Consider the following 13,221-nt stretch of genomic DNA (forward strand, 5'->3'; position numbering starts at 1 on the left):
ACCACTTAGAAAGAAAATTACTCCAGTCATCATTCACCATTCAGTTACTATTGGGCAAATTATAACCCAAAACCCAACCAAAACAAACAGCAAATGCATCCAAAGAGTTTGTAGAGTCACAAGCGTGATGTCGTCATGGGACCAAATGCTACTTTATTCCACTGTAAGTGAATTTGTCCAAGTACTCATGACTTATTCACATGGGGAGACTAGAAACATAAAGTGATTTAATAAAAAATAGGTAGTAGTTACAGTCTTGTCTCATCGCTGCAACTCCCGTACGGACTCAGGAGAGGCGAAGGTCAAGAGCCATGCGTCCTCCAAAACACAAGCCAACCCAACCAAGCCGCACTGCTTCTTGACACAATGCACATCCAACCCGGGAGCCAGCCGCACCAATGTGTCAGAAGAAACACCGTACACCTGGCAACATGGTCAGCGTGCACTGCACCCGACACAGGAGTCGCTAGTGCACAATGTGCACGAGGATATCCCTGCCAAGCAAACCCTCCCCAACCCGGACAACGCTGGGCCAAATGTGCACTGCCCCATGGACCTCCCGGCTGCAACAGAGCCTAGGTTCAAACTCAGAATCTCTGGTGGCTCAGCGAGCACTGCAATGCAGTGCGTTGGACAACTGCGCCACCCGGGAGGCAGGGCTTTCATCTTTAAACGGTAAAACAGATAAGTATGAAAATACCCTCAAATAAAAAGTTACATTCTGTACTGTCACCTCATATGAAACGTTTGATCTCAAATCCAAAATGCTGGGGTATAGAGCCAAATGTAAAAAGTTAGCTTCACTGTCAAACACAGGAGGTCGGTGGCAACTTAATAGGGGAGGACAGGCTCGTGGTAATGGCTGGAGCAGAATAGGTGGAATGGTATCAACTACATCAAACACATGATTTCCATGATTTCCTCACCAGTCTCCTGTGCTGTTCAAATACATATAAAGGCGAGTGCATTAGTCCGTATTAGAAAGGGAATGAAACTCACTGATGTTTTTCTTGAAATCTTTGTTTCCATTGCTGAGTGTGTAGGAGAAACACACTGTCACAGTCACACTGTAGAAGACATAGAAGAGACATTAGTCAAATAACAGTTGACATGAACTGACTTCATACAGCGTGATCTGAGAGGAACCTTTCTCACCAGGATTTGTTTCCACGGGGACAAAGGTTAGGGTCCACAATCTCTGGCAGCACGGTGAAGTTCTTAGAGAGATGGATAACTGGACGAGCCCTGGAAATGAACAATGTCAAAAGGTTACTGGAAGAATAACAAGACAGAGACGACAATAAAGATATTATTATCAAGAGAAGACGTGCTGGAGAGACAGATGGAATAAAGTGAGACACAAACCAGATCCTGGATGAATATATCCAAGTTTGTTATGGCAGTTTTAGCTGATTCAATTCAATTCAATACATACTGTATTTATTGCCCACAACTTACCTGAGCAGAGCGATGCGGTCATCCAGAGAACCAACCAGGAGGTCAGGGTAACTGTTCTCATCCATGTCCATACCTCCACTGATGGAATAGCCAAAAGTCTGGAACCCACCACTACCCACTGACTTCCCCTCAATAACCTATAGGGGCAACACGAACACATTACAAAACTACATAGATCGTGATACAGTATCTTTCCCCCATTTCCCTGCATTCAACTCTGTTCTCCCCGTCCTTTTGGCTTCATAGCAGATAATGTATTGTGCATTACTGGGGGAATATTAATTAACTATGAACTATTCATGTATAAAAGGAATCAAACCAGTCTAATGTACCTGTTTTCATTTGATTGTCAAACAAATCACTTCAAAAAGTAGGTTACCTTCGACACGTTCATTCAAAATAATTCCAGAATCCGAACAGTGCACTGCGCACCCGCCAACTTTCCTTCCATTCGCAAATGGTTGAAACTATCTCATTGGAGAAAGCATCGGAGCGAGCGAAACAGCGCCCCTCTGTCTTATAATATGTAGCTCATGTATCTGATGCTGTCTGGCCAAAAAGAGTATGACATGCCAAACTCATTTTGGCTGGAGCGCATCAGATACATGGCCTACACATACATGTCCTCCGCCTCTACGATGAGGGTAGTATTATCAGCAGCACCTGTGTTTTTAATAAAGAAATGCATATCGTATCCTCTTAGAGAGTCTAAGTGCCCGAGGCTAGGTTTCTACTAAGCTATATGGAATTGTTTCAAGATGGTCATACCAAGGATCATTTAGCTATTTGATTTTGAATTTTAGGACCCCTGCAGGTATCCCAAAAAATATATAAAAACATTAATTGACCTTGCTGCTATTAGCCCATAGAAACGCAGTGAATAACAGATTCACCCATGGAAAAAAAAGATGTAATCAAAAGGAAGTATGTTTTGAAATGTCTGTCCTATATATGAGATATATAGGACGGACAAAATAAATCAGGAAAATAAATGAATACATTTTACCCGTATACTTTTTAAATGGAAATGCTCTATTCACTTCTATTCATTTTTTGGCACTTCACTTCCATTCAAGTTCCGTGACACTTGTGAGGGTCATAGAGCAAAACGGACAACACCAACATGTTCGTGAGAATCTCATATTTCCATAGAGGGGTAACCCAAATCGCGTCTAGCCCAAACCATTCGGACTCTACCAATGTTTTTGTGAGAAGACCGATTTTTAAGGATGTCGCCTGGTCTGGCAAACCCCGCTGTAGCTCTGTCACCTTCAAAAAACTGATATCTCTAGTTTAAAAAGGTGAATTATTTATTATATATACAATTATATACAGGTACTTTTTTTTATTGCCCAGGTCACGAGGCCCCATGATGATGTGAGGCCTCTTCTGCCTGATGCTAAGTATGCCAGTGTGTACCTGACTAGGCTCCTCAGAGATTCCCTTCTTGCTTCCCATCCAGATGTAGACATTCCCAGTCTCATGGAATGGGGCTCCTACTGCAAAGTCTATAGAGGAAAAATAGGCATTGGAAATACATGACCATACATTTTTGAAAATGACCAATTAAGTTTGCTTCAACAATTCATAATCTGCATATTTGATGCATGTAATACATGAAGTAAGTAGTGTGTAGAATACCATCTCTGATAGGCAGAGAGCAGAGCGAGAGCAGAGAGGAAGAGGCAAAGCGGGAGGTTTTACTCCCGCCAAAATGTGTTTCTATGGGATTATTTTGGACCTAAGCTTCTTGCCTGCCTTTCCGCCTTTTGGAAAACGACTCCCATTGTTACGGCGGAGACATGATCATCTCATCATTATTTACAGATCTCTGCCTATAGTTCCAGTGTAAGCCCTTGTGCTGGCTGTATTTCGCCACTAGGTGACAGCAGGATGACAGTAGAAATGTTTTTAATGGCCTGGAGAGCCATTTGTGACATTCTTTGCTATCCGGAATCCTTTGATGTCCAACTCTGATGTCCAACTCTAACCCCATTGAAGGTTACATATAAAATGGTTTAGGTAAGGGTTAAGGTTAGGGTTAGGTATGGGTTATGGTTAGGTTAGGGACATCCCAAGATCCCAGAAAACCCATTTGTAACCTGTCTGATTACACCAATGCTATTTCCCTCTATCATATCGGTGAGACTGTAACATTTAACCACACACGTCCAACAATAAGAGTCTGAGCTTGGATCAGAATCACACAATGGATTCTGATAGGAAGTTAACCATGATCCTCTTCCTCTTCTACGTCCTCATTGCGGTACAGTTCTGCACCGTTCAAATTCTTTAAAAGTGCATCTTTCCTCCTCCGTTCTTTGTAGAAATCACTGATTAGAATTGACCGGACAGGTGAAAGCCACGTGGTGGAGCCCTCGCGTTCACCTGCCCAATCATGTGAAATCAGTGATTACTTCAAGTAAAGGAGGAAGGAATTATTCCCTTTTAAGGAATTTGAACAATGCCCAAAAGGTTACCCGTTATGGTAGGCCTACCTTGGAATCCATCTTGGTTGACGTCGCCAATGGCTGCCACGGCGAATCCAAAGCCAGATGCCGTAGGACCCTTCAGTACCATGCTAGGTGTCTTCTGGAAAGAGCCGTTCTCATTCATGAAGACGTACACCGCTCCTCCCTCCTCCTTCTGACGGTCAAAGTAGAATGGGGCACCTACGATCAGGTCATTCCAGCTAGGATGGTGCAAATGAAAACACGAAAGTATAAACACACAACCGTACACATTCTGTATCATTGTAGCATATAGGATCATAATCATTATATGGATTACCAACCATTTTACCCACCTTATTCTTCATTCTGATTGGCTTTTAGAGAGGGCAACAAAGCCTATGACATGCTTTATATCTTTTGGCTTGTCTTTTGTACAGCCAAAATATTTTCTTGACAATGTGTTATTCAGTATAATCTTTTTCTCGGACATGCTGACAGACCATGAACACAAATGCTCAAGGTTTTATTCAAGCCATAATGTCATGTCAGATACCGTATCAGAGGTGGTGAAACGACGAGGACAACCTCTCCAATTCAACCACTACAGTACTGTATTCTCTGCATCACTGGTCAGGTAGAGTGTGTATTCCAAATAGTAGAGGTAAACGCTACAGATGACGGGCTATCGGTAAATTTGCATTTTATTGAGTGATACAATTCAAACTCAATCAATCCCGTATCAAAAGAATAACAAACTGTTCTCAATACTATTCTCAAAAGATTAGCATATGCTATTCTTTTGCCTCTGAGTTTGCTATTGTTTTGTTCTAGATAATCAAGCTTTTGGCATATGGCACACTGAGAGACGCACTAAAGCTGGGGATTTCCTATGGACAGTGATGACATACTTGTCATTGTTGAGGTCGGTGACAGCTAGGCTGTTCCCAAAGTACGAGCCCACTTGCTCTCCTGGGATGATGAACTTGGTCACCAACGCTGTGTTGCCCTTCTTAGCCAGCATCACTGAGCCCTTGGATTCATCTCTGGGAGACCCCGTCACTACCGTGAAGTAGTCTTGACTCAGCAGCTTCTTGTCCTCATTGACAGAGTAACCTGTGGTGTTAAAACAACATTAAAACAATGTTACAGTACCATTTATGGCAGGTAGGGCTAATCATCGCCCTTCTGCACAAAGGCCAAAGGTAACTTCCTGTGATACAGTTGCCACTATGCTAAACGGAGCGCCGCCATCTAGATAGCATCGGTAGTTCCTTTTTCTAGTTCTCTTTCAATTCATACGTTCAAAAAGATGTTTATCTTTCTGAATGGGGGAGTGGTTATGTTTGAGAGTGTTTTGAAATGGAAGAGCAAGAGACACTCCCTTACAGTAAGCTTCCTAGTCTACCCTGTTAATCCAGAATTGGCTCTACTAGCCAGGTCACTGATATACCCATGTAGCCGTATCGTCTGTTCAGTTGCCCAAAGTCTTTGTCACTTGAGTCCCATGCGTTTCCTGGATCAGGGTCTCTCCACGTTACATGAACGTTGCCTAGGTAACAAAGACAAAAGAAAACAATACAGTTTCACATTAACTTTTAAGCCATGACCTTCCAGAACCGCGTCCAGAAGAAGCCTCGTTTACTATGTTACGTCTAGTCTATGAGACCGGGCTGTAACTCCTTTTGGTGCCCACCTTGCCACACGTAGCTGCCCACAGAGCCGATGTAGACGTCCGTGTCGGTCATGCCCCCCGAGATGCCCATGTTGCACAAGCCCTCCAGCTCCATGTCGAAGTTGGGGTTGCACACCTCATAGCTGTGGTCCTGCCATTCGTCGTTGGGGTCGAAGGTCAGGTCATTGCCCCTGACGTAGCACTTCCCCACCATCCGCAGCTGCTCCTCCGCGCCCCCCCGCACCACCTTCACGTAGCGATGCCCACAAGCCTGGACACGAATTAGACATTACAACACAGGAGTAACTTTTTGTTCTAGTAGTGGTATAATTGAGTAAATTTGACATTTTTTACAGTAGCAGGTGTAATAAGATGAGTTTGCTGTAAAACCTTAGTGCCTATGTCAAATGTAGGTAGGGCTGCTCATTTGAATTTCCTGTCTTTATATGTCAATTAGAACATCGTTTTTTGTATTTAATATTATGTCTTTATTGACCAAACAACAACCTTTTCTTCCCATACTGTTGCATTGTGGTCATATCACTGTAGGGAATCCTGAACTGTCAATGCAGCTGAACACTGGGACACAGAACATATGCAAACCAAATACATGGTCAAACAGCAGGCCAGAGACTCTGAATATGTGACCTACAGTATGTACTAACTTACCAGTGTTTTTCATACTGCATGTATATAGTGTATTGTGTTTGTGTATTTGTATGTAGGTTTCACAATGGACAATAAAGTATATTGTATCGTATATTGTATCGTATCTAGTGTCTAAGCCTATGCTTTATCTATGGTCTTAAATTGACCTTATATTACCCTCAAATGGCTAGCTTTATCAGGAACAAACTTGATGTCCATAACTCAAACTTTGGCATAAATCATGAACTGATGTCACTGTCAAAGACAGATCTGTGCGAAATGTTTTGTTATAAGCATCTAGTATCTCAAGATAGGAGACGGTCCACTTTCAGTGAGGAAAGAGAACCAGAGGGTGTTGTCCCACTCTCACCAGCACTCGACCCCCTGGCAGGTCTCTCTGGCTGGCCACAGTCACTCCCAGCCACATCCCCTCCACCATCTCAGACGAGTCCGCTGTGGGAGACACACATCGCACTCATTGCTTTAAAGGGAATGCTTTATCTTAAATAGAAACATAGTTCCTGTGTTCACGCTGTGTACTGTTGTCTTCTGCAACTGTTAATTATCATGACCGTATAGTCAGAAGTGATCAATAATAAGTTACTGGTTGACTCAATGACAAAGAATGAATCGTGTATTCAATGTAATTAAAAGATTATAAAGCTTCCAGATGTACTTTGTTTTGTACACTTACATGAAAAGTAGCAACAGAGCAGACATATACATACGACAATGTCTGACTGTTATTTGGAACTTAAGGTTCCAACTGAACAAACCCCAAAATATAACCACAGGATGTTCATCATGAAAGTAAGACACCTAGCAACAAAAACAGCAGCAGTCTCATCCAATGTGGATCAAGCCTGAACAAGTGTAAACCCCAAAAATGTACAGAGACTGACTAACATCAAAAAGTGCATTATCATTCTTACTTTCAGCCTCTGAGGCTATAATTGCCTCCTCGGTGAATCAGTCTACCGTAACCTTTAATTAAGACTAATTCAATATGTTCCTTCTTGGAGCATGACTTTCAGAGATGACAGAGGCTAATACTTGCTGGTTGGGCTTAGCCTATCAGGGCAGAGGTAAGGGTTTGGGAAGCAGGGGAATTTGTCTAATTTGATAGTCTACCTTTGGGAGCAGGAGGTATTCTGCTTGGTCTGGAATAAGTATGAGATAGCTAGACCTTGATATCAAATACAGGCTATCCTACAGTGTTTTTTAAAATGTATTATTTTAGATACAGAGCAGTGTCAGAAACTGACAGTAAATGCTTTGGCAAGTTTGTATGGATTGTTTTTGCAATTTTGAAAATTCCACATAGAAAATTCCACTCACGGGTGAATCCCCACTCAGGTGAGTGAACCCAGTCTCCACAGTAACACATAACATACAAAGCATCATTCAGTGGTTCTAACAAACACATCCTTATCTAGCCACCTAAAGAACCTCCCAACCAAGCCCCATGTCACCCATTCAACCAGGAGAACCCTTTTATATAGAGAGGACACTTCAATGACAGTGAGAGTGCCAGTACTTACTGGAGCTGACCAAGTCCATCCTTTCACAGTCGTTAAGCTCTGTGGTGACAGGACAGGAGTAGATGGCGCCCGTCTCATTGACGTTCCTCAGAGCCAGGGCTTTCTCCTTGGGTGCTCCTGACAGGAGACTGAGTACGTACAGACAGACAGACAGACACAGACAGACACAGACAGACACAGACAGACACAGACAGACACAGACAGACAGACAGACAGACACAGACAGACAGACAGACAGACAGACAGACAGACAGACAGACAGACAGACACAGACAGACACAGACAGACACAGACAGACAGACAGACAGACACAGACAGACAGACAGACAGACAGACAGACAGACAGACAGACAGACAGACAGACAGACAGACAGACAGACAGACAGACACAGACAGACACAGACAGACACAGACAGACACAGACAGACACAGACAGACAGACAGACACACAGACAGACAGACAGACAGACAGACAGACAGACACAGACAGACAGACAGACAGACAGACAGACAGACAGACAGACAGACAGACAGACAGACAGACAGACAGACAGACAGACAGACAGACAGACAGACAGACAGACAGACAGACAGACAGACACAGACAGACAGACAGACACAGACAGACAGACAGACAGACACAGACAGACAGACAGACAGACAGACAGACAGACAGACAGACAGACAGACACAGACAGACAGACAGACAGACAGACAGACAGACAGACAGACAGACAGACAGACAGACAGACAGACACAGACAGACAGACAGACAGACACAGACAGACAGACAGACAGACAGACAGACAGACAGACAGACAGACAGACAGACAGACAGACAGACAGACACAGACAGACAGACACAGACAGACACAGACAGACACAGACAGACAGACACAGACAGACAGACAGACAGACAGACAGACAGACAGACAGACAGACAGACAGACAGACAGACAGACACAGACAGACAGACAGACAGACAGACAGACAGACAGACAGACAGACAGACAGACAGACAGACAGACAGACAGACAGACAGACAGACAGACAGACAGACAGACAGACAGACAGACAGACAGACAGACAGACAGACAGACATAACAGAGCCATAAAGTCTGTCAGGTTTATAATATAGCCTACTGTATATCAACATAGGGAACATAGGCAATCATGACAGGAACTATAATTCATGGATATTCACGATTAGGAACTATCACTCTAGGAAGTTGGAACTATTTGATTCAGAAACTATTTGATACAGCAAAACTGTTATTGTTCATCTTGTACAACAACTTGGGACACGTAGCTAGAATTGATTGACTTCACTTAATGATTTGGTCAGCCTTCTCTAGCCCACCCCGACCATGTCTTCCCCACAACCACCCACAAAGCCTCTGGGCTGGGAGAGAGCAACCACATGACCTTTAAAATTTCTCAGAGGGAGGAGATCAGAGTGTGGGGGAGCCAAAGCATGAACCATGGTACAAGTCTGGACGCAACAGACAGCGGCTTAGGGAGCCAACCCTGTCTTTTTCTTCACTCACCCGGACAGCCACAACATTAGCACCAGGGTAAAAAAGCTGTGAAGCAGCCAGCGTTATCTTATCAAGGGAACTGACCCTGTGGCTAGCCGCAGCATTCACAGTCAGCACACGATTTATCAAACCTAATTTGTATAAATTAAGTAAGTATGTAAGCATGAGACACATTTGTATGAAATATGGTTAGCGATTAGCTAAGATGCTAAAAATGAATCAATGTTGTCAATGAAGAAATAAAGCACTGAGTGGGACTATGGTCTGTTGTGAACAGTCCCAGCTCAATGGTCAAAATATCCTACTCCATTGCTCAATTTGACTTCAAATGGTTAATTTTCCAAAATCAACCTTCACAAAGTGTTTACCGTATGACTGTAACATTGGGTCATGTTATTGGCACAACTCGCTGACGTCAACAGGAAGTGGGTTGAGTGTTTTTGGTGCCTTGAGTTAAAACTCAAGTCTCACACCCATGTAAATATCAAGTCTCACACCCATGTAAATATCAAGTCTCACACCCGTGTAAATATCAAGTCTCACACCCATGTAAATATCAAGTCTCACACCCATGTAAATATCAAGTCTCACACCCATGTAAAACTCAAGTCTCACACCCGTGTAAATATCAAGTCTCACACCCATGTAAATATCAAGTCTCACACCCATGTAAATATCAGGGTTCATACCTCACTGAGAAGTAAAAGTAAATCCATTGCACTGAGTGGAGAGATAGGAGCCGCCCAAGAAGAAACACAGCCTACATTCAAGGAGAGTGCTCTATGTTGAGAAATACAAAGAGAGTTTCAAAGTAAATGTCTTAAGCTTCTGAGGGGAGTGGCAGGATTTCATTTGAGGTATAGGCATTTGAAGGGAGGATGAGATAGTCCAGGTGAATATTTCAAAGATGTCCAGACGTGATAAAAATGACTCAGATAACATACAGTTCACCTTGTGAGTCATACTGGTGAAAACATTAAGGGGTGGTTTGTGTGTATAAAGTGGAGATTGTGGACCGTGTGCCTGGCACCACCAGTCCTACAAAGGCCTCAGTGTTTATTCACTTAACACGACACAGGATGGCTAGCCGACCTTCCGAAACGCCCACATCAGGCACCCTTACTGCTTATCAAAAATAACATATGCCATTTCCCAGATGCTTTTATCCAAAGTAACTTTACAGTCATGTGTGCACACATTTTACCTGTGGGTGGCCCTGGGAATTGAACCCAGCCATTACAAGCACCATGCTTTACCAACTGAGCCATATAGGACCCCATTAGAAAGGTGAACACTAACAGCATTCTACACATAACAGAACTGTACTATGTCATACGCCAAGGGGGTTTTCCTGGTCATGTGACCTGAGGAGGAGAAACCTCCTGTCTCATGTCACACAGTGACAATGTACAGAAGTCTCCCACTACTAAATGGAACAAGGTAATTCAGCCCACATAAGACTATACAATAAACAATGACCCGAAAGAGATATAAAGACAGATTACTGGTGCAAGGGTATCCTGCGCCCAACCGTTACAGGAATTACTGGCATCCCCTCTCCCAAGAACATGGCTCTGACATACTTCAGCTACAACAGCAATCACTGCCTCATCTGAAACAGCGACGGGAGACAATTATCCCTCCTTTCTCTCGATGTGCATTATCAGCCATTAATGAATTACCTTGCCTGGGTGATGACAACCAGGGCCAATGTGACCCAGGTCTGCACACTGTGCACGACACTGTGCGTCTTCCTGGGACTTACGAGAAGTGTTCCCACACACAGTATGCTCCTTAGGGAGGCAGAGAGACTTTGGCTCTGGGGGTCACTCTGTAGCCAGGCTGTATCTGAGATTCCACAGACAGTCGCAGGATCGAGACCAGACAGATATGCTGTAGTAGGACCCAGCACTAGGTTTAAAGGAAGGAGAGGAGAGGCCCATTATGCAGCAACAGGGTTGTGTGGTGTGTGTGTGTGTGTGTGTGTGTGTGTGTGTGTGTGTGTGTGTGTGTGTGTGTGTGTGTGTGTGTGTGTGTGTGTGTGTGTGTGTGTGTGTGTGTGTGTGTGTGTGTGTGTGTGCGTGTGTGTGTGTGTGCGCGCACATGCGTGCGTGAAGAGTCAGACACCTGTGTGGGCCTTTGTGTGTGTGTCCACACACTGGAATGTGCAGTAGCTTGTTTGAATATATGTCTGGCTGCTAAATCTTGAGACAAGGCCACCCAAGGAGATATTCAATTGAAAAGTCACACCAAGGGTGAATACAAGGACTTATGGATAAAGTCTAAATCTATAAATGTCAAATATGGGGCTTGCTATTCCTGTGGGAAAACTCAACACCATTTACATGGATTAGCCGACCTCGACAATACCCGGGAGACAATAGAGTTATAGACCTTTGCTCATTGTGAGAAAGTAAACAAAACAATACACAAAACACTTGATTCATTATTGTTGTCCAAAGCTGTGATGAATTGGGGCACAGAGTTCACTAACCGCTAATCTGGGCAATGGGAAGCTAGGGCCAGTGAACTGCTGGAATAGCACACTACCAAACAAAAGTGGATCAGTTTGACCTCATTCACAGACCCGTCTGTGAATTCCACAAAACGGAATGTCCTCACTAGCCCTCATCTCCAGTACTGCAGCACGTGGGTCACCTTTTGTTTATTTTGGCAATTCAGCCCTGCTGCTAGACAGACTTCTCACCCATAACAATTCTCACATGTAGACCACAAGAGGTTGGTGGCACCTTACTTGGGGAAGACAGGCTCGTGGTAACTGCTGGAGCGGATAGGTGAAATGGTATCAAACACATGGTTTCTATGTGGTTTCATTCCAATCGCTCAGTTCCAGCCATTATTATGAGACGTCCTCCCCTCAGCAGCCTCCGCTGATGTAGTCATGTTTTTGAAAGTCCCCTTTAGACAACATAGAGAACCTGTAAATAGAGTTACTAATCGGTTTCATTTAATTAAAGTTGCTTTGAAGATTAAAGCTGGAATCCATAGAGGGGAAACAGCCACGTCCTTTTTTAGCGATATTACAACAACAAACTTACCTCAAACAACAAACCCCCCCCCCCCAGACATCATTGCACATGCGATAAAACAGCAGAGTTTGTATTACGATCCTTTTTTACTACGATGATGGATGCTCCTCTCGTCTCCTCTGTTTCATAACCACTGGGCGACCGATGGCCTGGTTTCCCCTTCCATCTTTAAGGAATTGTCACGCCCTGACCTTAGAGATCCTGTTTATGTCTCTATTTTGGTTTGGTCAGGGTGTGAGTTGGGGTGGGTATTCTATACTCTATCATTTGTATTTCTATGTTTTGGCCGGGTAGGGTTCTCAATCAGGGACAGCTGTCTATCGTTGTCTCTGATTGAGAACCACACTTAGGCAGCCCTTTTTCCCACCTGTCTTGGTGGGTAGTTGACTTTGTTTAAGGCACATAGCCTGTTTTTGTAGTGTTTATTGTTTTGTTCGGTGTCTTTTTTCCAAATAAAAAGAGAAATGTACGCTCACGTTGCACCTTGGTCCTCTTCCTTTAACAGCCGTGACAGGAATAGGCTACATTAAAGAAATGTGACAACCAGAAAACATTGTTTGTAAAAAAATAAAGTACACAATGAGCATGTTATGAGCATGTGAGCATGTTGTGACATTATTGTAGCTATCCTTATCGATGATAGATTACACACAACCCTCAAAGTCTCTCAATATAAAACACCCACTGTATCCTGTAAGCAGTTGAGCTCAAAAACAATGGCAATGTTGTCTATTCTTGACCTTCACACAATGATATTCTCTCGCTTATTCAAAATGAAACAATATGGCCACCCATATTTCCCACTCTGCTCATCACCTTTTAATATACAGTCTCAACTCTCTCTCTGGATCAGGAACAAGG

General features: G+C 43.6%; 1 protein-coding gene across 2 annotated transcripts in view; it reads right to left on the reverse strand.

Annotated features, from left to right (window-relative positions):
• Nucleotides 1-13,221, reverse strand: part of itga3b (integrin, alpha 3b) — a 53,221-nt gene that overhangs the window by 11,874 nt on the left and 28,126 nt on the right. Inside the window, exons 1-11 of one of the 2 annotated variants that reach the window (XM_024386738.2) lie at nucleotides 10,000-10,451; nucleotides 7,773-7,900; nucleotides 6,602-6,684; nucleotides 5,605-5,854; nucleotides 5,362-5,460; nucleotides 4,820-5,024; nucleotides 3,957-4,150; nucleotides 2,878-2,966; nucleotides 1,459-1,595; nucleotides 1,156-1,245; nucleotides 1,000-1,067 (exon numbers count right to left, since the gene is read on the reverse strand). In XM_024386738.2, coding sequence (XP_024242506.1) covers nucleotides 1,000-1,067; nucleotides 1,156-1,245; nucleotides 1,459-1,595; nucleotides 2,878-2,966; nucleotides 3,957-4,150; nucleotides 4,820-5,024; nucleotides 5,362-5,460; nucleotides 5,605-5,854; nucleotides 6,602-6,684; nucleotides 7,773-7,791 — 1,234 coding nt within the window. In that variant the 5' untranslated portion in view covers nucleotides 7,792-7,900; nucleotides 10,000-10,451. Of the gene's footprint in view, nucleotides 1-999; nucleotides 1,068-1,155; nucleotides 1,246-1,458; nucleotides 1,596-2,877; nucleotides 2,967-3,956; nucleotides 4,151-4,819; nucleotides 5,025-5,361; nucleotides 5,461-5,604; nucleotides 5,855-6,601; nucleotides 6,685-7,772; nucleotides 7,901-9,999; nucleotides 10,452-13,221 lie in introns of those variants that run through there. The other variant, XM_024386737.2, reaches the window with a different exon arrangement.

The sequence above is a fragment of the Oncorhynchus tshawytscha genome, linkage group LG24 (genome assembly GCF_018296145.1).
Source record: "Oncorhynchus tshawytscha isolate Ot180627B linkage group LG24, Otsh_v2.0, whole genome shotgun sequence".
NCBI classification, from domain to species: Eukaryota; Metazoa; Chordata; class Actinopteri; order Salmoniformes; family Salmonidae; genus Oncorhynchus; species Oncorhynchus tshawytscha.